This window comes from Balaenoptera physalus (assembly GCF_965194825.1).
Source record: "Balaenoptera physalus genome assembly, chromosome: 20".
NCBI classification, from domain to species: domain Eukaryota; kingdom Metazoa; phylum Chordata; class Mammalia; order Artiodactyla; family Balaenopteridae; genus Balaenoptera; species Balaenoptera physalus.
The window spans coordinates 41,302,291-41,325,743 of NC_138901.1; the positions used below are offsets into that span (position 1 = coordinate 41,302,291).

General features: G+C 48.3%; 2 protein-coding genes across 16 annotated transcripts in view; one reads left to right on the plus strand and one right to left on the minus strand.

Annotated features, from left to right (window-relative positions):
- LOC309649745 (uncharacterized protein) overlaps positions 1-23,453 on the plus strand; it is a 52,652-nt gene that overhangs the window by 22,601 nt on the left and 6,598 nt on the right. For 2 of the 10 annotated variants that reach the window (XR_014257271.1, XR_014257272.1), the window contains exon 1: positions 10,877-16,209. Coding sequence is in view for 7 of the 10 variants with exons in the window: in XM_082440181.1 (XP_082296307.1) it covers positions 12,181-12,207; positions 16,103-16,209; positions 17,407-17,566 (294 nt within the window). In the remaining 3 variants the exon portion in view is untranslated. The other 8 variants (XM_082440181.1, XM_082440185.1, XM_082440184.1 and 5 more) reach the window with 8 other exon arrangements.
- BCAS3 (BCAS3 microtubule associated cell migration factor) overlaps positions 1-23,453 on the minus strand; it is a 565,907-nt gene that overhangs the window by 15,783 nt on the left and 526,671 nt on the right. For 5 of the 6 annotated variants that reach the window (XM_082439967.1, XM_082439969.1, XM_082439970.1 and 2 more), the window contains one exon: positions 6,916-7,083. The exons of the other annotated variant lie outside the window; for it this stretch is intronic. In XM_082439967.1, the coding sequence (XP_082296093.1) occupies positions 6,916-7,083 (168 nt within the window). The remainder of the gene's footprint in view (positions 1-6,915; positions 7,084-23,453) is intronic. 6 annotated transcript variants of the gene reach the window in all.

The window sequence follows — 23,453 nt, forward strand, 5'->3', positions numbered from 1 at the left end:
GTTGCGGCGAGCGGGGGCTACTCTTCGTTGCGGTGTGTGGGCTTCTCATTGCAGTGGCTTCTCTTGTTGTGGAGCACAGGCTCTAAGCACGCAGGCTTCAGTAGTTGTGGCACGTGGGCTCAGTAGCTGTGGCTCGCGGGCTCTAGAGCGCAGGCTCAGTAGTTGTGGCGCACGGGTTTAGTTGCTCCGCGGCCTGTGGGATCTTCCTGGACCAGGGATCGAACCCGTGTCCCCTGCATTGGCAGGAGGATTCTTAACCACTGCGCTACCAGGGAAGCCCTGGATATCTCCTTTTAATCCCACATGTTTCAGTTATGATTTCACTTCAAAGCTTTAATTTTTCCTCCTTTGTACATCGCAGAGAGGGACATCTACCTGGCGGTGGTGTGACAACTGTAGGACGCTCACATGGTTAGCATAGAGTCTGAGGCGTAGAAGCCGTTTGGGAGGTGGCGGCCATGAGGACAAAGGAGAGGAGGAAATGAGGCAACCTAAGCGCTCGGCACAGGGAACAGCGGCCAGGACATCACGGGAACAGGAGGCCAACATTTCCTGCACCTCCTGTCTTCCCTCTCCCTTGGCCTCAGAGAGGAAGAAAGTGAGCTGAGAGAGGGAAAGCTTTATTCCCTGGAGGGCAGGCACCGTGCCCAGCGGCACCTCCAGAGAGCTCGCCTGCCTGCAGCGGCCCTGGAGAGAAGGTGAGGGCCTACTGAGGAGGTGGCTGAGAAGAGCCCCTGAAAGCATTTTGGAAAGGCACCGAAGAAGGCGAGAAAATCCAGGGCCCGACTAGGTAAAGCAGAGGAAAGTACCTAAGGGACTGGCTAAGTTGCTTCGATGATAGTGCTTGCCTGAGAGTAGGGATGTCTAAAAGATAAGAGAATTAATTCACTGCCCCATGCCTGCAATTACTGTCACGTGATCATGTGGCACCCTGAGATGGGAGGGGGCTGACACGGCTCCTACTGGAAATGCAGCCTTAGCACGAAAATGTTCCCAGCCCTCAGCAATGAGGCAAGCAGGAGTTCCAAGGCCCATCGGAAGAGCTAATCCTAGAGGCAGGATAGAGGGTCCAACATACTGGGTTATTTGTTTTGGGGTGTCCATCTGGTCAACTCCAGGAACAACAGCTAACATTTATTGAGATCTTAATTCTCACATTTCTGAAATGAAAGATATTAACACGCACACACAAAAACAGTGCTTTTAGTTCATCTTTTTGCAAAACATGGGTAGTCAATGGACTTTGTTAATGGATATTTGTTAATGTACTTATTGATATTTGTTAATTCACTTATTGAATGGATATTTGTTAATTCACTTATTGAACCCTTCCTGTGACCATTTAAAAGCTGTGTATACTGTTCAAAATGTGCTTTCCATATTAAGGAGGAAAAAAGGGACAGCCCTTTCAAAAAGTAAAAGTAGTTTCTGACAGAAATCTTTGGAAGACCTTTAGCTGAAAATAATCTCACAGCCTTTTCTGCTGAGTAACTACTATACACGCAGGAAAACTCAGAGGATTTAGCAGAGAAAACTAGAGCACTGCTTTCCAAACTGTAGATCACAATTCATCGATGTATTGTAAAATCAGTTTAGTGAGTCATGACTGCATTAAAAAAAAATGTATACAGCTGATTCACATCATTGTACAGCAGAAACTAACACAGCATTGCACAGCAACTGTACCCCAATTTTAAAAAAAATGAAATAAAATAGTACTAGAGTGTACTGCCTATACTATTGTTTTCTGAAAGTTTTATATATTTGAGCAAGGAAGTAAATGTATTTCTGATGGAAGGTAAGAGGTAAAGATTGGGCCCCCAGTGTGATCCCCAAGAGTAGCTGCTTCTGGACTAGGACAGAATCTGTTAAAGAGACTCCAGACAGAAAAGGATGAGCCTCTTTCCTACCCTTAGCGCTGTGATCAAAAAGGAGAATGAAACAGCGTTCCCAGGACGGCAGGAAGCCACAGTCATGGGGAAGAGTCAGTCCCGCTTGACCCTGACTGCTGACTTAGTGAGCTCTTAAGAGTCAACAGCAGCAAAGGGAGGCTGCCTGCAACAGAGATGTGTCAATACTTTAAACAGCTGGTCAGGACCTGTGAATTAGGCCTAGGGCTTTTGCTATTGGATGTGGGAGAAAGCCAAAAAAAGAAAGACAAGGTTTAGCTAAATAGTGATTGAAAGAGTTAAAGTGAAAATAAAGTTAATATGTGTCCAGGTGTTTATGAAAATTTTTTTGGTATAAGGTTATACCTTTACTTAGACACAAAACAACTGGAATAAGTAAATGTTTTGCTTATCGAAAAAAATCCTATTTTTCTAGAAAAGGCAATATTGAAAGGCATGTCTACTAAGCAGGAATTAGTCATGTTATTTTGAGGGGCTGAGAGAGGAGGGGCTGTAGGAGACAGCATTCCCGGCAGAAGGAGAAGTTTGTGCAGAGGCCCGGCAAGCAGAGGGAACACGTGTGCTTAGGGACCCTCCGGGGACTTCAGCTTGGCTGGAGCTCGCCCAGAGCAGTGAGAGAGGAGTCCCCAGACAGGGCAGCAGCTGGTCATGAAGGGCTTTGTACGCGATGAGACGGGGTGAATCCGGGAGAAGGACAGGGCTGGGGGGAGAGAAGTTCAGTTCTTGGATATGTGGAAACATCGACAGGTGACTGGAGACATGGTCTGGAGATCAGGAGAGGAAGCCAACTTGGAGAATCTTTGGAAATCATTGGTTTATGGGTAGTAATTGAGGCCACGGAAGCAGAGGGGATGGCCCTGTTCGCACTGAGGGAGAGGAAAGAGGGCTGAGAAAGGGCCTGGAGAAATACACTGAAGGCCGACAGAGAAAGCAAGCCCAGGGAAAGGACGGAGAAGTAGCAGAGGCAGAAGAAAATCCATGAGAGTGTGGTGAAACAGGAACTACAGGGAGATCACTCCAAGATCACAGGGCCTGGCTCACCGGGCCAGCGCTGGGGCGAAATGGACATTCGGTGGTGACTCTGGGGAGATGGGCATTGTGGCCGGGCAGGCTGGGGGTAGGAAGTGCTCCTCCTCTCGACAGGAGGAGAGGGGAGGTTGCTGCAGGGACGTTTAGGGTCTGGGTGCAGGAGGCCAAGGGATTGCTCAAATGGTGACCACCGTTTTCTGAGGGTGAGAGACAAGCTGGTGGGGTAAGAGATTTGAGGGGAACGGTTAGTTCGACATAGTGTCCATGAAGAAGGAAAGAGACTGATTTCAAGATGCTGGGTGGACAGAGCACAGGTACCATATTGAATAAAGCGCAGACTAATTCATGCCAAGTAAACAGCAATAATATGGAAAAAAATAATAAAATACAAACTCTTAGAGGACCAGAGATCTGGGGAATCTCTAAGAGAATGAAAACAGGCCAGAAGCCACAGCAGTAAAGCAGGGGCTGCAGCAGAGCTGCTAACACCTAGGTTAAATGTAGAATCCATTCACCCAGTAGTTACTGCACATCCCCTATGTGTCAGACACTGTTCTAGGCACTGGGGTCTGCTGCAAAAGATGAGTGCAAACTGAGAATCGGAAAAGGGGGCACTGGGAAAATGCAGAAGGACTGCCAGGGCTCACTGGAGAGTAGAGACCGTACGTTTGTAGAGGTACCGATCTGAACAACTTATGATTTTTCTTCAGCAACCTAAGTGTACGAGCAGAGTTGGCCCGACCTGGATTTTGTTTTGCTGACTGGGGACAATGGAAAGGTAACAGGGGCAAGAGGTGTGAGGATATCAGAAAGAAAGCAATTCAGTCCGTTATTTTTGAGCTGGACTTGCAAATCTAATTTTGATCCAATTAGACTAACTGGTCACAGCCATCCTGGAGGACAGAGCTAACACCCGTCTCACAGGTTAACTACGTTTTAAAACGGGCCTTCTCAAACTTTAATGTGCATAGAGATCTTGTCAAAACGCAGGTGCTGACTCAGTAGGGCTGGGTGGGGCCTGAGAGTCTGCATTTTTAATCAGCTCCTGGATATAGACAGCGCTGCCGGTTCACAGACCACTCTGCGAATAGTAAGGTTTTGAAAGGTTGTGCTTTACTTTGGGGGAGAGTTGTTTTGCACTATGGTACAGCTTACCAGTGGGGTGCTGGAGCTGGCTGACCGCTACATTTTCAGGAATTCTGCCAGGTGACTGACATCATGTTGATAGCTTGAAATTGGCCGTAATGGGAGGTTCTGTCCTATGGCAATGCCCAACTGCTATAAATCAGGGCTTTCCTGCTTCCCTTTGGAGAGCTGGTTGTTAAACATTTATCGGCACATCACTAGGTAAACCTGTATAATAGTGAAGCATGGATACAATGGGCTTTGATGTCAGGGGTCATGAGCATCCGTCCCGGGTACTACACTAAACAAAGAGCCTGCTGCAGGCATTACAGAAACTGATCATCTCTGGTGCCTCGGAGGAACCAACAGAGGCACATGCTTGGGTCACCCTATCCCATGAGCACCTAGAGGAGCGGGCTGTGGAAAGTGAGAGCGGGACTGAGAGGCTGCTCTGAGCAAAGGGTGACTTGCTGGAAATTCTCATCCACGTTGCCTGGCTATCTCTGGGCAGCAGGCTGACTCCGGTGTGAGTGTGTCAGGCTGCCCTTTCAAGGCCCTGGGCTGCATGACCAGGCTGGTAATTTATCTGGAGTTGCAAAATGTGAAAACTGATTCTCAACAAAGGCAGAGGGGAACAGGTTAACTTCCATGATATCTGCTTAACTTATTGGCCTTTAAAATCGAGGCAGAGTTTAAAAGCAACAACAAAAACATATATATGTGTGCACACATATAGACTGATAGATTTAATCTGGTCAAAGAAAACCGAATGAATCCCATTTGGTGACAGTTTGGGGAGGAAAATGAAATCCCTATGCTCAAAAAGGGTGTCTCCTATTTTCTGACCTGTGGGTCATGCAGTTTTAATTTCCTCTCTCTCTTCTTTTTTTTTTTTTTTTTTTTTTAATTTCATGAACCTGCTTAAGGCCACAAAGACTCTCCCGAATCCTTCAGCTGTCTGGCAGATGAATGGCTGCCAGCTTCGCTCAGGTTACTAATGGTCTGTGCCAGGCTGAAATTCCCCAACTCTGCCTGAATGCGCCTTCCAAGACTTCCAATCTGTTGCTGGATGACACGGAGGTGCTCTAAGTGGCTTCTGAGGAAGGCAGCTGGGGAGGAGAGCTGACCCACAGCTGCTCTGGCCCCTGGAAGGGTGGCTCCTTGGGAGTGTGTCTGGTGCCACGGGCTCTGGTTTGTGTGAGCTGGGGCTGGCCAGGGCCCCAGAGACGTAGGGGAAAGCTGCGCTACAAGCAAGGTTCAGAAAGGGAGAAGCTTTTCTCCCTTCGGCCAGCTTCCAAGCAAAATGGGGTTAGAGCCCCTGTAAATGGCACAGCCGCTTCTCACCTCCGGATCCAGGTGGGAGAACAACGGCATGATGACCTGCCATTCACGAGCTGGATGGCTTTACAATGGGGGTGGAGAGGTGGCGTGCCCACGTCTGTGCTTGTGGGAGTCGAGGGGGTGGGACATGGCTTGTTGCAGCTTCCATGGTGCACGTCTTCCTTTCCAGGGAAGAAGGGGGCGTGGAGGGGGCCGGTCCTCAGAGATGGCTGTCTCCTGTGGCCAGATAAAGCACCTCTCCATCTCTAGCCAACTCCCTCTCTTGCATCTATTCTGTTCATTTGCCAATTATCACACGAGAGCTATGGGCAGGCATGAAGCTAGTGCCGTGGAGAAAGAGATGAGGGCAATGTATCTCTATCCTGTTAGTGTAGGAACAGAGGAACTGAATGGGATGGGGAAGAAGAGAGGGAAAAGGTTAACTGCTAAACCCAAATATCTAAAAGACCTGGAGGATCCGCAGGAAATTGGGACTGTGTAATAATGTCAGGCATTTTGAGCCCCGCCAAAAATGCTTTGACTCTCGATCTTGCTGGTCCTGATTCCTGCCCCAGGGTTGTAAGTTTCTCCTCCCTGGAGTCCCCTCTTCAGGTAGGCACGTGGATCAGGGATGGAGCAGTTCATGGAGAAGAATAACAGGCTTGAGGGGACTCAGGCAAGGAAGAGAGAGAAGGCCTGCAGGATCCGCTCCATCCCCGACCAAAGTTCCTGTTGACCTCAGAACACTGGCAGGGGGCCTGTGGGGCGGTCTTCCTCAGGGATAAAAGCCGGGCTAGAGCTGGCACTAACAGCACAGATGTCTAGAAGGAAGGGGTACTTTAGAAAAAAGGAGAGGCAGGCTGTACTGTAATTCTGCGAAGATGGAAGGGTTGTGGCCTTTCCTAAGTGCATACGTGTGTGTGTGTGTGTGTGTGTACACCTGCTTGCCCAGAGCAGGGCTTACCCATCATCTAAGGATGTCTCTGCTCTATGGATGTGAGAAGCTACCCCAGGCCCCAGTTGCTGGACCGTCTCAGAGACAAGAGTGCAGAGGCAAAAAGCAGCACAAGAAAAAGCTGTCTGGGGGATCACACCAGCCTTGCCTGCTTCATCCTTGCTCCCTCCCAGGCTGGCAGGGCCCACTGATACTCTCCAATCTATAAAGCCTGCAGCAGGGCAGAAGAAGGTGTGCTGCCCCAGTGTTCAGCGCTCAAGGGCTGCTGAAACCTTAGGGACACCGAGGCTGTCCCTTCCCCTGGAGAAGGTGTCCTTCTGGGAGCCACCTATACAATACAATTGTGTAACCACAGCATGTTTGTATGCATTAGTCCATGTAGGAGGGGTCGGTTCCCTGGGAACCCCCCTCTACACTGGGTTTCCCAATACCAGAAGCTTCCAGAATGGATGGCAATCAGAGTACTAACTAAAGAAACAGATGGTTAAAACACACACCCTCTCCCACCAGAGAAGCTCCAGACCCACAGGTGCCATTCACGACCAAGCCAGGCTAGGAGTGTGAGGCCACCTTTACCTGTTCCGGAGCCCACCACGTCCCGGCTCGGTGACTCGGCCATGGCATCGGCCAGCCGCTCCCGCAGGCCCTCCTCCGTGTGCTCCATGGAGGCCATGTGCCGCAGCCCGAAGCCCTCCGGCCAGCTCCCACACACCTCCAGCAGGGTCACGCTCCGGTCGAAGGTACCTGCAGCGCACAGGGGACATCTGATGCTGAGTCACCTTGCAGAGAGCGGGCCGTTCTCTATGTCTGCCCACCGCCAACTCCCCGCCCTGCCCAGGGTCCATCTTAGCCCTTCCACAGGACGGATGAAGGAGGCAACACCACGAAACACGGATGTGCAGGGCAGAACGAGACAGTTCATGCCACCAGATCAGAGCGTGTAGACCTCCACGGCGTTGGGCTAGTGGTTTTTGAACTGTTTTCTTTTTTTGTTATTGTTGCATGGCTTGTAGGATCTTTGTTCCCCCATCAGGGATCGAAACCGGGCCCTCAGCAGTGAAAGCACAGAGTCTTAACCACTGGGCCGCCAGGGAACTCCCCCGAACTGTTTTCGGAGGACCTACAGGGTTCTCTGAAGTCTTCAGGGACTGCTTCAAGATCTAGGTCAAGGGGCTTCCCTGGTGGCGCAGTGGTTGAGAATCTGCCTGCCAATGCAGGGGACACGGGTTCGGGCCCTGGTCTGGGAAGATCCCACATGCTGCGGAGCAACTAGGCCCGTGAGCCACAACTACTGAGCCTGCGCGTCTGGAGCCTGTGCTCCGCAACAAGGGAGGCCGCGACAGTGAGGCCCGCGCACCGCGATGAAGAGTGGCCCCAACTTGCTGCAACTAGAGAAAGCCCTTGCACAGAAACGAAGACCCAACACAGCCAAAAATAAATAAATAAATAAATAAATAAATAAACCCAAAGTTTAAAAAAAAAAAAAAAGTTGGTGTGTTAAGGTGCTCAGTTACGAATAATTATTAAAAAAAAATAAAAAGATCTAGGTCAAGGGTAGGAAACTTCTTTCCCGGGTTTAAGCAAACCCCCCTCCCCACTTTTCTCTGTTTGATGCAATAGGGCTTCACCTAAAGATTCATTTTTAAAAGGGGTTACATAGCTTAAATTTTTTTTTAAAAAGCATTCTAAGTCATTATATCCTATAACCTATACCCCTCAGAAAGGTTATGTCCCAAGATCCAACGGCAAGTTTGTGGCAGGCTTGGTTCAAGAACTCACATCTTCCGATGGCTCAGTCTAGAACTCATTCTACTCCACCACATACAGTCCCCCAGATGCCCCAGGACATGTGCACCACTGGGGCACCATTTGCAGGATGGCAGCACGAGACTTGGGTGATAGCATCTTCAGCAAAGACCTTTCCTTGATCTGAAGCTGCTTCCCAATTCCAAAAAGTACACGGTGCTCTGCTGAATGCCAAGATTAGATTTTACATGCAAGATCACTTCAAAGGCTAAATTTAAATTATTCTACTTTATTATACAGCAAGTCTTCTGTGAAAGCTTATTTCATCCACTCTCTCTTGGAAGGAGATTATAGTCATGCTCTGTTGCTTTAAGCACATACCATTTCCCCAGCGATTAGGTAACTGAATCCACTGCATTTATTGGGCTTGGTTCCTGCCAGCACCAGGAAGATGGGGAAAAAATGCAAATGCCAATGTTTCCCAAAGTTAAAAGTACACCACCACACACTCTTTTTATCAGGTCTTGCTTCTCCTCTTTGATCAGCCGTCAGAAACTATCTTCCCTCGGCAGTCAGGACTGGGCAGCGTCAGGGCACACTCTCTGCCAATGACAGGTGGTAATAGAGAGGGTGCGAGCCCCAGCCCCGGCAGGCGGCCCTGCCTCTGATAATGGCCAAAGCACTGAGGTGATAACCGTTCGTAAACACTCCGACAGCCGGTGACTCCATACATCAGCAAAGAGGGCCAGATAATCCTGAGCTCTCCTGACCAGACAAAGGCCCTTGGCCAGCCCGCTGGGATTTCTATGTGTGGCAAGGGTCACTCCTGGCTCCTGAATGTCATCAGCCAAGTTTGGCTTTGATTTATCTCTTGCCTAACTGGAGGGTAGATTCCTGGTGCCGGGGTAATGGTCAGCGTCTATAAATGCGTCTCCCCAAGAAGAGGCCACCTTGGGAGTCGGTTGCTGGGGATCAGCTTGTCAGGTCGGACTCAGGGACGGGGAGCTGCCCTATACCGCCTTCTCTCTCCATCAGGTAGGGTCAGGCGGTGGGTCTGGGGAGCCAGGCGCTGGGCAGTGGGGGAGAGGTGCTCTGAGGTCAGCCCTCTAAGGGCCTGGGCTGTGCTAGTGATGCCCTGGGGCCCACACTCAACCGGCATCAGCCACGACTCAAAGGTGCCCAGTCCCCAAGGACACACAAGGACTGAAGACACACAGTGGACTGTTGATTGCAGTGCCCACTCACTAAGCGATGTGAGGCGAGTCCCTCCACCTCCTTTTTCCATCTCTGAAGTAGTAACTCTTTGCCCCGTCTCAAAGGAGGGAAGAGATTAAGTGAGGTTCCTGCCGGGAGTCTAAGTTTTCCTCTACCGCCCCACTCTTAGTTGACAAGATCAAGAGCTACAGCACCAGTGTTCCTGGTCTGCCTGGGGTCTGCCTGGCAAGTCTATGCTTAGTAATTTCCAGAAGAGGAGAATAACAATAAAACGTGGGCACTCCTCCTCCCCGTGCGCTCAGGGTCGGGGCGGCAACTTTTTTTTTTAATGGACAGAGATGTCCCAGAGCCTGGGGAAGGGAAGAGAATGATCGTTCCTTTTCTCACTTCACAGGAGCAGGGTGCCTGCCTCTAGAAAGGCGCTCAGTCAAGGATTGTACAGACTGTGTTTAGAGGTCAGCGCAGGTAAGCTGACAGCAGGGCCAAGAGGAGTATCTGAAGCCAAAGCAGGAAGAAAACGTAACAGTCCAGCAAGATGTTATAGCAAGAAGCGTGCAGGTAAGGGGCCCGGTCCATGAGACAGGGTAAAGGCCAGAGGAGTATGTAATATTTTAAGGGACAAAGTGACAGTGTACAGGAGAAAAGGATCATGAGCTAGTGTTACAGTGGAGAATGGAAACAGAAATACAGGCTCTAACACATATTACTTGTATGCATATAGCTCTGGGCAAGCCCTTTACCTTTCTGAGCCTCTGATTCCTCATCCGTAAAAATGGAAAAACAATACAATCTTATAGGGGTGTTATGGGGTTTGCATTAGATAAATAGCATATAGTGAGTGCTCTGCACATAAGGGGTACGCTCGTGTAGATGTTAATCATAACAAATATGTACAACTTTATACCACTTGAAGCATCATCGTAAATGTTGACTATCACAGTGATCCTGAGAGGCAAGATGGGTACCACTCCAATTTATGGGAGAGGAGCTGGAAGCTCAGAGACATTCAGTGGCTTGCTCAAAGTCTCTAAGTGACAGATCTGGAACACAAGCTCCTAACTCTTATCTTGGAGTTCATTCTATCAGCTGCATCTGCAGTGGAGAACTGTTACAGGGAGAAATCACCTCTATCTTTCCTAACTTGTTCTGAGAACTCCCGTCACCTTCAACCACGGCCTTTTAAAAATCTTTCCCACACCCAAACAGCCCAAGTTTCTTGGAGTATCCTGGTAACGCCGATGAGCCATCCTGTCTGGTGGATGGCACACAGGAGAAAAGAAAAATTGACAGAAGATCTAATCTGTTCTCTCTTAGCAGGGGTACTGCGAGGAAGCTGTGAGTAGGAGGCTGGGGATACAAAAAGTGCTCAGCAAAGGAGCATTTGATCATTTCGACAGTCCTGAGAGGTCACAGAGAGCACGCCATCAGCGGTCCCGCTTATAGTGCTAGAGGGAGTCCCAGCAGAGGCCCAGCAATGCCCCCTTCCTGTCCATCCTTCCTGCCAGTGCAGATGAGGGCAGCAAAGGAGCTCACGGGGTCTCCTCGTCTTGGAGTGAGAAAAGGGCTGCAGGTGTGTGCGTGTGCCAGCAGGGGCTGGGGTTAGAGGCCGAGCCCTTGGAGAGTGAGGTCACCTCTGGGCTCTTAGGCAACTGCACATCTTGTCAGCGTGATCGGCACCGCTATCATTCATCTGGCCAGCCTAGAGACACTCCATCAGATGGGCTGGCCCTTTGAGCCCCATTACGGGGGAAAGGGTCAGTTTCAAGGGGAAGAAGACATTTAGTGCAGGCTGCTTGCAAAGCACAAAGTATACGTACTTAGCAACAAAGATCTTTAGCTGAAGCAATGCTCTGCTGTTTACCAAGCCCTCTCACGTTTATGATTTCGGTTAACTCACACATTCATCAAATATGGACTAGTGTCCACTGTGATATGAGTCAAGCCCCATGCGGAGGGATGGGAATACAAAGTGAGCAAGAAAAAAAAAAAAGTTCAAGGTCCACAAAACTCTGGGAAGCAGCAACGATCACCATTTTACAGATCTGCATTTTTCTGAGACTGAGGGAGGTGAGACAACTTAAGGTCACCGGTCCTAAGTGCGACAGTCTTCCCGTGATGCTCCCTGGGGACCCCTTCCTTCAGGGCTGCCTCCCACCCCGCTATTCTCTGAATATATTTTCTAAGATTCAGTTCAGGTCTCACTGGCTCAACGAAACCTTGTTATAATGATAATCTAAGTTATCATGAGCACTCTTCTACAAAGTCTGACTGGACGCAAAATTCTTCACCTCTTGGGGTGAAGCTGGTGAAAGCTATAAACTTACCCCCAAAACGTGTATTGGCAAACGTGAAATGATATAAGCAGTTTCAGGGTGTTGAGGGATGCCTCTGAAACCCATCCTCAGATCCCAGGTTAGTGAGGTTGGTCCCCTGGTGTTCTCCCCACACTGCCTTACATGATTCTCATGATCTGCTCTTCAACCTAGTTTAGAAGCTGCTTGAGGGCATGGATTCCTCCACAAGCCGTAAGTCTGTAATAAGCACCGGACTTTGTGCATTGTGCTTGCTCCAAACATGTTTATTGATTGATTATGAACATCTGAGAAATTTTTTTTTTTTTTTTAAACATCTGAGAAATTTGACAGTCACTCTGGAGTCAATACCCTTTGGGTGTATTGTCCCAGAGACTAAACATCTAGGGCCAGGATTGGGAGGAGGAGATGGAGGCAAGCAGAAAAAGGAGCTAAAATTAAATAAGAGGAAGGAGAAAAATTGTAAGTGAGCGGAAAACAATGTTGCAGTATCATTCTACTACCCCCTGGATGCTTATTTTACAGGTGAGATTCTGGGAATTGGAAGAACCCAAACAATCTGCCTTGGATGACACAGAGATCCTGGTTCATACAGGTGAGCTTCCCGAATCCTGCCTCCCAGCTTGGCATCCTGCGTTACACTCTCTCCCCAGAGGAGAAATGGGTCAGGTTCTCGGGTTTCACAAACGCATTAAAGGCATGCCATGACAGCTGGTGAGCCAGCAAGCTCCAGGGGGGAGGTGAGTGGCACACGTGCTCTGTCTTTTGTGCACCACTGTCAAGGGGCAGGGAAGCCCAGCGGTGGAGGCAGCATGGGGGAGGTGGGATGTCCCTCTGAGCTGACAGTGTCTCATCACACCCTCGCTATTTAGGAGACTGGGGCTCAGCCTCCGCTTTGCATCCATTAGATTCAGCCCAGGGTTTGGATGTTGATGAGAGCCTGTTGATCAGATTTCCAGCCACCAGGGAGGCCAGGTACCAAGAGCAAAACTTGTCATTAACCAATGCTCTTCAAGACATAAGCCTTCCTGGGTGAGAGTGTGTGATGATAATCATGTCCATGATGACTAAGAAATGATCCCAGGCATGATGAGAGCGGCCATTGGAGAGTGTCCCCACCTGATCTCCAAACTAGGGCACCAAACTGAGCTTGAGACTGGTGCTTTCTCTGTGCTTATATGAGCAGGTTGGTTCATATAAGCACAGGCTGAGGACTTTAGCTTTGTGGTTATTAGATGTGGCCACAGGCATGTTTCACTATCTCAACATGTGCTATGTCATGGCTAACAGACATGGGAGAGGGAGACTGAGAGCATATGAGGACCCCGTCTGTCCCTCTCAGTCCTTTACGTTGGTTCCCAAGATAACCGTAACCCACATCCAAAGACGCAGTACAGAGCAAAGAGGCCTAGACCCCAGCAATCTTTTATGACTCCGACTATCTAATGCTCACCAAACTTGTGACCGTGTACCATGTTTGTCCCATAGTCATCCGTTTGGCTGCGGGGTTTAGATTTGGCAGTTAGGTCATTAAAGGATCTACTATTCCAGTTCAGAAGTAAACTTAGCAATAGAAGGGAAAGGTACCAGCAAAGTACAGAAACACCCTTAGCTAATGGTGGCAAGCCAGGAGATGCAGGCGAGCCAGATGTGGTGATGGCACATCTGTCCTCACAGGCCCTCGGGGCACTAGTGGGAAGGAATTAGTCACTGTTCATCAGAGGTCCATGAACAGACTGCCGTGTGGGGCATGTCAAAGGCGCCTGAGACAGGGAAGAGGAATTCAACAGTAACTGAGACACTAAGAATTTCTGTGTATTTAAAATAGTCATTTTGACAACAATTTTAACTGTAACATATGATCACAACTCATACTTTAAAGCTTAGGATATAGATTACAAATCCAGACATCCAGGCTGCAATTGGAATTCTCCCATTAACTTTTCTGGTTACTCTAGGTCTTAATTTCCCCACTTACCACATGGAGAATAAATGAGCAGCTCTCATTTAAGGGGTTTGCTAATATTTTCAATGTAATGAACAGTAAAACACTAACAGAGTAATGGTGACATGATGTCTGAGGTTCCTAGGGTATCCAAGGGTACCAAATTTCATTTTCTATGAACCAGTTCCATAATCAAGCAGCCACCCTGTAAAGGAGTCTTGGCTGGAAGAAGCAAGCAAGGATTCTCCCGTGGAGACTTTGGTGGAAGCGTGATGCTGCCGACACCTTGATTTTGAACTTCTGGCCCCCAGAAATATGAGAGAATACATTTCTGTTGTTTTAAGTTACCAAGTTTGTAGTAATTTGTTACGGCAGCCCTAAGAAAATGATACACCTATAAAACAGGGAAATGAATGTTTGCCTTCCAGGGCTGTCATGAGCATCTGATTAGGTAGTACATGAAAGAGTGCTTTGTAAAACTGAACGGGGCCACTCCAACATAGGGGACTACCCCAGGGCTCTGTGAGCAGCTCTTCTTAGGGGCAGTGGGATTCTGTGAAAGGCTTAGAAGGTGAGTAGGGACACCTCTAGGCCAGAAGACAAGCAGCTGGAGGAGGATACTGGGTGGGAAACAGTCACATAAGCTCCCAGTCTGGGCAACTCCATCATGAAAGCTGAGTGGTTCTGTGTCATCACATAGCCAGAGCCTTTGATAGGGAGTTACAGCATCTACGTTGGGTATGTATCCCCCTCTTCTCTGAGGATGACTGCAGAGGGCCCAGGAGAGCAGGCGAGGTGGTCTCTTAGCTCTGAGGTCAGGTCCCTCACATGCCCTGATCTCCCCACATCAGAGGGTGGGGATAGGACATTTCTGTTCCCTAAATTCTTTAATGAATAAACAGAATCGTACTCAACACAAGTAAGGATGAAATGAAATAGACTGTTGCTAATGGGAATATTATTGGTATAAACTATCTAAAGGGCAATTTGGCAATATGTATAAAGAGCCTTTTAAAAACATAAAAGGCCACTTCTAGAAACCTAACCCAACCTAACCCTAATCTAAGACGCCAACAACCTTCATGCATAAAGATGCTCACTGCCACTTGAACGCAGCCTTACAATAGGGTATTTGTTAAGTAAATTATGCTTCATCGTGGCAGTAGAATATTAGGTAGTCTTGAAAAACGTTACTTATAACAGGAGAAATTCTATAAGAGATGATGTTAAATTATTTGGGATTAACAGACATACACTATTTTATATAAAATAGATAAACAACAAGGACCTACTGTATAGCACAGGGAACTCTACTCAATATCTTGTAATAACCTACAATGGAAAAGAATCTGAAAAAGAATACATATGTATATATAAAAATATGTAAATTTATATATACATAAATATATATATAAAACTGAATCACTTTGCTGTATGCCTGAAACATTGTAAATCAGCTATACTTCAATTTTTAAAAAAAATAAAACAAAATTGTACAGTTAGTATTACTGAACAATGTAAAGAAAGCATAAAAAAAAATTTTAAAAGAGTCATGAGAAAATGTTATTAACCATGGTTGCCTCTGGGCAGTTGGGTTATATGGAACTCTTCTGTTACTTTAAACCTTTCTATATGTTTCTTATAACTTCCGTAATCAGCATAAAGCAAACCAACAAATACTAAGAAAAAATTGGAGAGAAAAAAATGCCTATGGCAGAAACACTCATGCTGGGACCTGGATCACAGGTGAGCCTGTGAAAAGCATTGGAAGGGAAGCCCTGACTCTGCTGAGTTGACTCGCTTGCCAAGCCCTGTGCTTGACTCAGCCGGGGCAGGTGAGCCCGTGGCTCCAGGGCCCACATTTGACTTTTCTCCCAGTGGCCGTGGTTGGCTGCATGCGATGTTGACCCATCCCTGTGTACATCTGGCATATTTCTTACTAATTCATATCAGGAATGTGCACCAACTTGTGTGTGAAAAATGGCAGAAACAATTCCACCTCTGTACAAATTTCATACATCAGATCAGAAAGGGCAGGTAGAGCAAGTCTGGAAGGAGTCGATTTTTACATCAAGTCTCTCTACCTGTCACCTTTGTTCCCACCCTGCCCTGCCCCCCACACTCCCACTATCCTTTGGATAAACAGGACACAGCTTCCTAGGGGACACCCTTCCATGACTGTCAAGGAAGGTATGAGCCCCTCACACATCATTAGGAGGTCACTGAGCAGGGCCCTGCCTTTTGCCTGGGAGCCCAAGAAATCAGTCATCACTGCAGGTCCCAGGGGAGTTACCACTGGCTTCACACTCAGACCAGACCTGAAGGTGCCTCAAACAGAAGAGCTTTCTGAGTCAGGTGGACACGGGCATTTCCCAGACAGGATCCCAGAGACCCTTTCCTCCTCTGCTTGAAACGTGGCACAATCAAGATCTCTCCCCCTCTAGGTGAGAAGAGAAGAATCATTTTGCAGCTAGGCTAACCATTCAGGATGCTTGGCCTGCTTCTGAGAGTGGAGAGGAAGTTTACACACAGCCCTCTGTCATAGGATTCCTATGGTAAGGCTCAGAAGACACTGCAAGACAAACGGTATCCTCGGAAACCTAACAACTCCTTGAATGGAAAAACGTCATGGAACTGTATCTCTCAAGACAGGTAAGCACACAAACTAGGTTTTCCAGGACAGTCCCGATTCCACATAATTAGTTCTGTGATCAGATCAGATATCAGGAAAGGCAAGAGAACGGACATTTCTCGAGTGTCTATTTTGCGCCAGGCATAGCCACTTCACGTGCATTACCTCATAGGAATCACCCCAACAAGTCTGATGTTGGTATCAATAGTCCCATTTTACAGATCAAGAAACTGAGGCAGAGAGACATAACATTTTTGCTCAAGATGACAGTATCAAGGGTATGGTCAGGATTCTGATTCTAGGTTCATCTGCCTCCAAAGCCTGTACTTTCCCCATGAAAATCCAGGCTGAATTTTGATTTTGAAAATATGGCTGCAGGACCAGGAAGGGGGTTTTCAGCTCAGTCTTCCCAGTCTCGAATTATAAAGTGGTTCTTGCCATTCAGCTGTGGTGGGGTGGGGGCAGCAACCCAACTAAAACCCTGTGTTTGTCTTGAAAGAGATTACAGTGCTCCACAAATAAGCCAAATTTGAGGCTCTCAACTGAGGAGAACTTTGAAGTCTGAAACCTGGGGCTAAGATGTCCTCTGTTTTTATTAATTAAAGAAGATGTTTCAAAACCATCAGATTTATCACGACCGGATTTCAGATGTGAAACCCAGTATACACACAGACGAGTATAGCTTGCCCTTCTGGGTTATTTTTGCTCCTGCCTGAGGATTTGCATTTCCTCAGATGAGACCACTCTGCTTCCCGGGCTGGCTGAGGTGAACGGAGGCCCAACTTTGCAGGCCTGGGCCCTGCTGGCCTCAGGAGTTTTCAAAGGCCAGAGAGGGATGGGTGGGCAAAGTGGGTCCTGCTGCCATTTGCTCCTCTAAGCAGTGGCTTTGGGGAAAGGGAGGGACCCACCCTGTGCTGAAGGAGGGTCCTGGATGTGCGTGTGGGCCCCAGAGCTGACTGGTTTGATACCCTGCCCATTTCTGGTTTTATTATTCTGGTAGTCCCCTCACTCTGTGGCCTTGAAAATGGCACCCCCAGCTCGGGCAATAGGCATTTCCATTTGTAATGTGTGGTCAGCCTTCTACCAATCTCTGCCACCAAAACCCATCAGTACTCACTCCACGGGGTAAACCTGAACCAGATTTTCCGCCGCAGGCATCTTGGGATGAAGATCTAGGCCTGGCCTGCCACTCTGACGTGGGGTCTATTATATAACAGGATCTGTACTTTCCAGGCCCTTCCAAAGAAGTTGCTCGGCAGAGACTTGGCCTCAGGGCCCGCGAGGAGCGAGATGAAAACCAGCACAGTTTGGACAGTGCGGGACCCCCACTGGAGCTGGGGTGCCTGGGGATGCTTTCCATCGGGCGTGGAGGTTGAGGTGGGTGGAGGACAGCCCACACTAGGGAAGGTGGGGGGCGGGGAGGTCTGAGCACAGAAATGAAAGCAAGGATGTTCCTCACGTGGGGCTGTGAGTCAACTCCACTGGAGCAGGAAGTCTCTCATGAAGAATAACAACTCACATAATTTCACAGAATCACCGCATATTTTCACACAGTTATTTCACTTTGATTCTAGGATCACAGCAATTTGTACCGTAGGCAGGACAGACACTGTCGACTCCATTTTACAGATGAGGATACTGAGGGTCAGGGAGGGTCTATGACTTGCCTCAGTCACCTTAGTTTCTTGCCTCACAGGGTAGCTGTGGAACCATCTGTGAAGGTCCTCAGTGAATAGACCAACACACTTCAGAAATATCATCGTGGCTGCCTGCGGTGGGCACAGAAGTGGCATCAAAGCGTGGACTGGTGATCCACCTTGCTGAAAGCTTGGCTAGTGCTTTGCTTGGGTCCCTTGTCCTACAGGGACCTCCTTGACTTCTGGCCTCATTTCCTGGCCTGGCAGCCCACGGGGGAGGGGGTGGGGCTCAGCTTGGTATCACTTGAATTTATCACACAAGGTGTGTTTGAGGCTTGTTCTGCACCTGAAACAGTGGGGTGCCCGGGAACTGTCATTTCCTGCCTTGACATGTCCAAGTATTTGTTTAGCCCTGGCTGGTGACATTGACTAGCAGCCCAGGCATGGAAACAAAGGCGGATGTAGGGAAAAGTTGAGCCGCTGCAGGAACACACACGGGAGAGCACTGAGGCGTAGAAACCTTCACAATGAAAATAATCCCTTACACTCACACTGCCTTACCCTTTACAAGGTGCTTTCACAGGCCTTTCTCCCCTTAATCCTCACAACACCCCTAGGGAGGAAGGCAAGGCAACTATTACTAGTCCCCGTTTCACAGCTGACGAAATAAGTGCAGGGAGTTAAGTGGGGGGCAGAGCGCAGACCGGGGAACCCCATCCTGTGCTCCACACCTGTGCTACTCAAAGTGCGGGCCCCCAACCAGCAGCAGCAGGAAGCCCGTTAGAAATGGAGCCTCTCAGGCCCCACCCGAGCGATGAATGGATCAGGATCTGCCTTGAAGTCGGATCCCCAGGGGATCCGTGTGCGCAATAAAGCTGGAGACCGCTGCTGACACCGCCCGCCCCTCCCCTTGTCCTGTCCCACCAAACATTCTTAGAGTATGTCTGCTTCTATCTACTCATTTCAAGACAAGGAAATTGGTCCAGGGAGGGGACGGGTCCTGGCCCCTGACGGCAGCAGGAATAGACAGAAGCTTGATCTTGCAAATCAGTCCTGGGTCCCTTACATCCAGCTGACATTCAACTGGTATCTCCTTTGCCTTTCCATCCCCCTCCACACCCCACAGTTCAACCCTCAGACCACCCTCATCTGCCAGTCACTCAGCCTCTCCCCTTGGTTCCAGCCTTGTGCTAAGTGTTGACACAAGTTCTAAGGCCCGGGGTTAACCCTCTATGAAAGCAAACAGAGAAGTTCATACCTCGTGCTAAGTCTAGGAGCCGAGTAGAGAAGTGTGTGTGTGTGTGTGTGTGTGTGTGTGTGTGTGTGTGTGTGTGTGTGTGTGTGTTAGGTGGGGAGGGCCAATGCTTGGGGTGTCTCTGCCCTTTCCCCTCCAGCCTTCTTGCCTATAGGAGAAGGCTGGGGAACTCCTGCTTGCCTGTGAAGGAGATTCTGCTTAGGCTTTGTAAAATGCCCACTTCATTAGTTAAGTGTGAAAATGTCCAAAAAACTGTGTTAATCTGCTTATGATTTCCCCTCCACTCACTGGTCACACTCTGTGCCAAGTCTGGCACCTGGGTAAAGTGATTCGTATGCCGTGGCTGGAGCTTGGGGCCAGGATTTCCCCTCCTTTTCCTCCGCTTCTACTCCACTGGGGCCAATCAGGATGTTATTCATTTCCCTAGTTGAGAAGCAAGTTCAAAAAGGCCAGCAGAGCCTCCTCTACCCCTTCCCTGTGTAAGCAATGCCAATCCCTCCCACGAGGAGGAAGCGACATATTTTGTTTCTGCTACACTCACGCAAGGAGCAGGTTTACAGAGTTAGCCCAGAATGAGTGTGCCTGTGTGTTTGCTGAAACCTATCTTTTTATCTTTGGACCTGGGGTACACAGTGAATTAGAGGAAGGGCAGAGCCATCCATAAGGAGAGAGAGAGAGAGGGAGAAAAAAGCCAAGGCGCCAAGAGGCCCTTAGGAGGGGCCTGGGCACCTCCTGTTACCATGTCATACAGACACGGCCCTGTCATCTAACCTTGAGTTAGAGCTAACAGCTGAACGGAAGAATGAATTTCTCATTGTGCTTCATTTGAGTTTTAGAAATGCCTCCAGGGTAGAAAAGTTACTAGCATAGCTTTCTCATATGTCTCAGACTGTTAAAAAAAAAAAAAAAAAAAAAAAAAGGTAAATAAATAAAAACCAAGTCATCTTTCTTATACAAATACCTACCAAACAACTCAATGAACTTGCAAACCCACCAAAACCCTCCCCGGCAAGTCATTAATGAAGAGGCCTGGCTGTGAGCTCTATCATCATCTTCTAATGTAGGAGGTGACTCTCTTGTTCTCAAGAGCCAAGATGGGTGGTGGTACATCACAGACTGGGTGAACCATCCCTCCTCCTCCTACCCCTGCCCGCGGTGTCTATCTTCAAGGCCCGAGTTGCTTGTACCCTTTGAATCTAGCTGCAATCTCTTTTCTTCACCTTATATCTTATTTTTAAAAGCATTGTGAGATGGGGCTGGGGGTCAGATCCTTTGGACAGACAAGGTGCTTACAAGGTCAACGAATTCTGCTGGTAGAAAGAGTACGTGGGTAAGAGTGGGAAACTAAGTATTAGCTTTGGCTCTGGTCTGTTCTGTGTGACCTTGTGCAGGTCACTCAGCCTCCAGGCACGTCAGTTTTCTCTACTGGAAAAGAGCAATAATAGTGCTAGCTATTCTGGCTAGTTATTCGTAATTCTCAAAGTTATGTGAGGATTCAAATGACAAGGTACCAGACAGAACCTTCAAGATTACGATGTGTAATCTGCATGCAAAGTACTGATTTTGCCCTGAGAAGCCAGATGGCCTTAGGCTGGTGCTTTCACCACTTCCCTCCAGCTCCTCTTGAGACGTAAGGAGGATGTCTAAACGGTGTGGCTTCCTGTGGCATGGGAACATCCACATAGCTTAGCTCGCTGCTCATTTCTAAACTGGGAATGTGAAAGTCACCAGTAACGTCTCTACTGTAGCTTTCATGTTGCACAAGATCCTCCACGGCTGCCCTCCAGGATCAAACGGGCTCCCCCTGAAGTTGTTCTGATGTCCCAGAGATAGCTGAGAGCCAAGAGCCTGCAGCACAGATCTTGCCACATAATAGGTGCCCAGTAAATATTTATTGAATGAATGGATGAAAGAACAAGACTTGCTTATCTTTCAGTCTGAAGTATGTACGCGTCATGGGTATGAAGGGAGCTCCTAAGGGCATTTCTCAGCCACCCTCCTACCTCCAGGCAGTATCAGTCTTTCATTTTAAACTAACTCCAAACAGAAGAGGTCTGCACGCTCCTTGAAGGGACACTCCCGAGTTCTCTACCTCAGCAGGTACCTTCTGCCTGCGACATTAGCGTAAGTCTAATGAATATCTCTATTTATCCTGGAAAGATAATGTCCCAAAGCCAATTGCTTAGGAAAAGATGATCTATCTTGACTCTTCACTAAAGACAACGTTTGAATTTTATAGATGTGCAATTTCACACAAGGGGTGCAGGCCCTCTGAACAACTTCTATGCCTAATAAATACCTGTGGTAGAGTCAAAGGCCTTATTTACAAAGACGCTCCTGAGAATAGATGTTTTACACATACTTCACGAATTTCACTGCTGGGACATTGAGCAGTCTTAGTTCCCAAACGTATAAATGAGGAGAGTCAGCTCCTGCCATGGCAGTAACTTTAAAACGTCTCCTTTGTCTACATGTGGTGTCTCTTCCAAACTACTTTAATAGTCAGCTTTTTAACATACGGTGTTTTTTTGTTTTTTTTTTTTTTTTAACGTTGGATTACATTCAGTTCCATTATTCCACAAAGTGGAGTAGGCAATCAGACTGTCTACACCAGAGGGCAGTGAGGGTGTTCCAGTCTAAATGCTTTCGGAGAAGGAGCGCTAGATCAATTATCTGTCTAAATGCAGGATTTCCATTGGATTCCCAAACACTCAGACAGTTGTTCAAAAACTCTCCATTAGATCAGTGGGTTAGCATTTCCATTTCCACGCATTTCAGGAGTTCCACCAGCCACAGTGGCTCATGACTAACTATAGGGATTCTCCAGAGCCTTAGGTCAGAATTTGTGTGTAGAAATTGTGGGAGGGTGGAGGTGTGGCTGGAGGAGTCACAAAGAGCCCCCAGGTTATGATGGAAGAACCTTCGGTCTGGAGCACCATTCTCAGACTTCCCTAATAAGAAGAATCACCAGGGTGTTTATTGAAAAACAGATTCTCAGGCCTGTCTCCAAGATGTCCTAATAACAGAGTGGTTCTGGGATAGCGTCTGACTCTCACCTGGGAATTTTGGGAACCATGGCTCTAGAGCAGCCGGTGCTCAAATCCAGTCTTAAGAATCTCTCAAGATTGAAAAAGCAGGTGACTGTCCCCCCATGACCGTGGTAGCTCAGTTACAACCATGTGGCAACTCAGATGCTATAAAGGAAAGCTGACTGCGTCGGGAAGTTGCAGACTGCTCCCATTCTTTCTCCGTTTCCTCTGATTTCCCTCCTCCCCCTCTGACCACCCCCAAAGTCTCTCCCAAGGCCTTGCTCAGTTCCGTCTGCTCCTCAAATTTTGGTGCTTCTAAGGGTTTCACCCTTAACCCTCTTCTCTTCTTTCTCTGCACACTGCGCCTGGGTGAGCTTATCAGCTCTTAGTCACAACTATCATGGACATGCGACTGACTTCCAAACTGCACTTCTAACTCGGTTCTCTTTTGGCCTCCAGGGCCATTTGTGTCAGACCAGACACGCTCCCCAGGCACCTCCAAGTCATGTCCAAAACCAATCCATTACCTTACAGTTCCAAAATGTGTTCGTCCTTCTCTAGTCCCTAAACCAATGGCCACACTGCCTTCTTGGCGCCCTCTGCCAGACCCCTCCTTTCCCTCATCCCATTCCCAGAGCCAGCTGGTCAGGAAGTCCGGTAGATCTGACTTCTTAAACTCTTTTTATTAAAATTTTTTTTTAAAATTTATTTATTTACTTATTTTTGGCTGCGCTGGGTCTTCGTTTCTGCGCGAGGGCTCTCTCTAGTTGTGGCGAGCGGGGGCCACTCCTCACCGCGGTGCACGGGTCTCACTATCGCAGCCTCTCTTGTTGCGGAGCACAGGCTCCAGACGCGCAGGCTCAGTAGTTGTGGCCCACGGGCCCAATTGCTCCGCGGCATGTGGGATCTTCCCAGACCAGGGCTCGAACCCGTGTCCCCTGCATTGGCAGGCAGACTCTCAACCACTGCGCCACCAGGGAAGCCCTTAAACTCGTTTTTTTTTTTTTAAATAATAAATAATAAATAAATTAATTATTTTTTTGGCTGCACCGCACGGCTTGCGGGATCTTGGTTCCCTGACCAGGGATTGAACCCGGGCCCCAACAGCGAAAGCACCGAGTCCTCACCACTGGACCGCCAGGGAATTCCCTTCTTAAACCCTCCTGAATCTGTCCCCTACTCCATAGCCACTGAGTTCAGTTCTCACAGGGTAATTCCAACAACTTGACACTGGTCTTCCTGCTCCTCAGTAGACCTTCCCTTCTTTTCATTCCTCTTAGTGCCACCAGAGTGATCTTCTCTACAATGCAAATCTGAACATCTGCCTCATCTAGCCTCAGGAT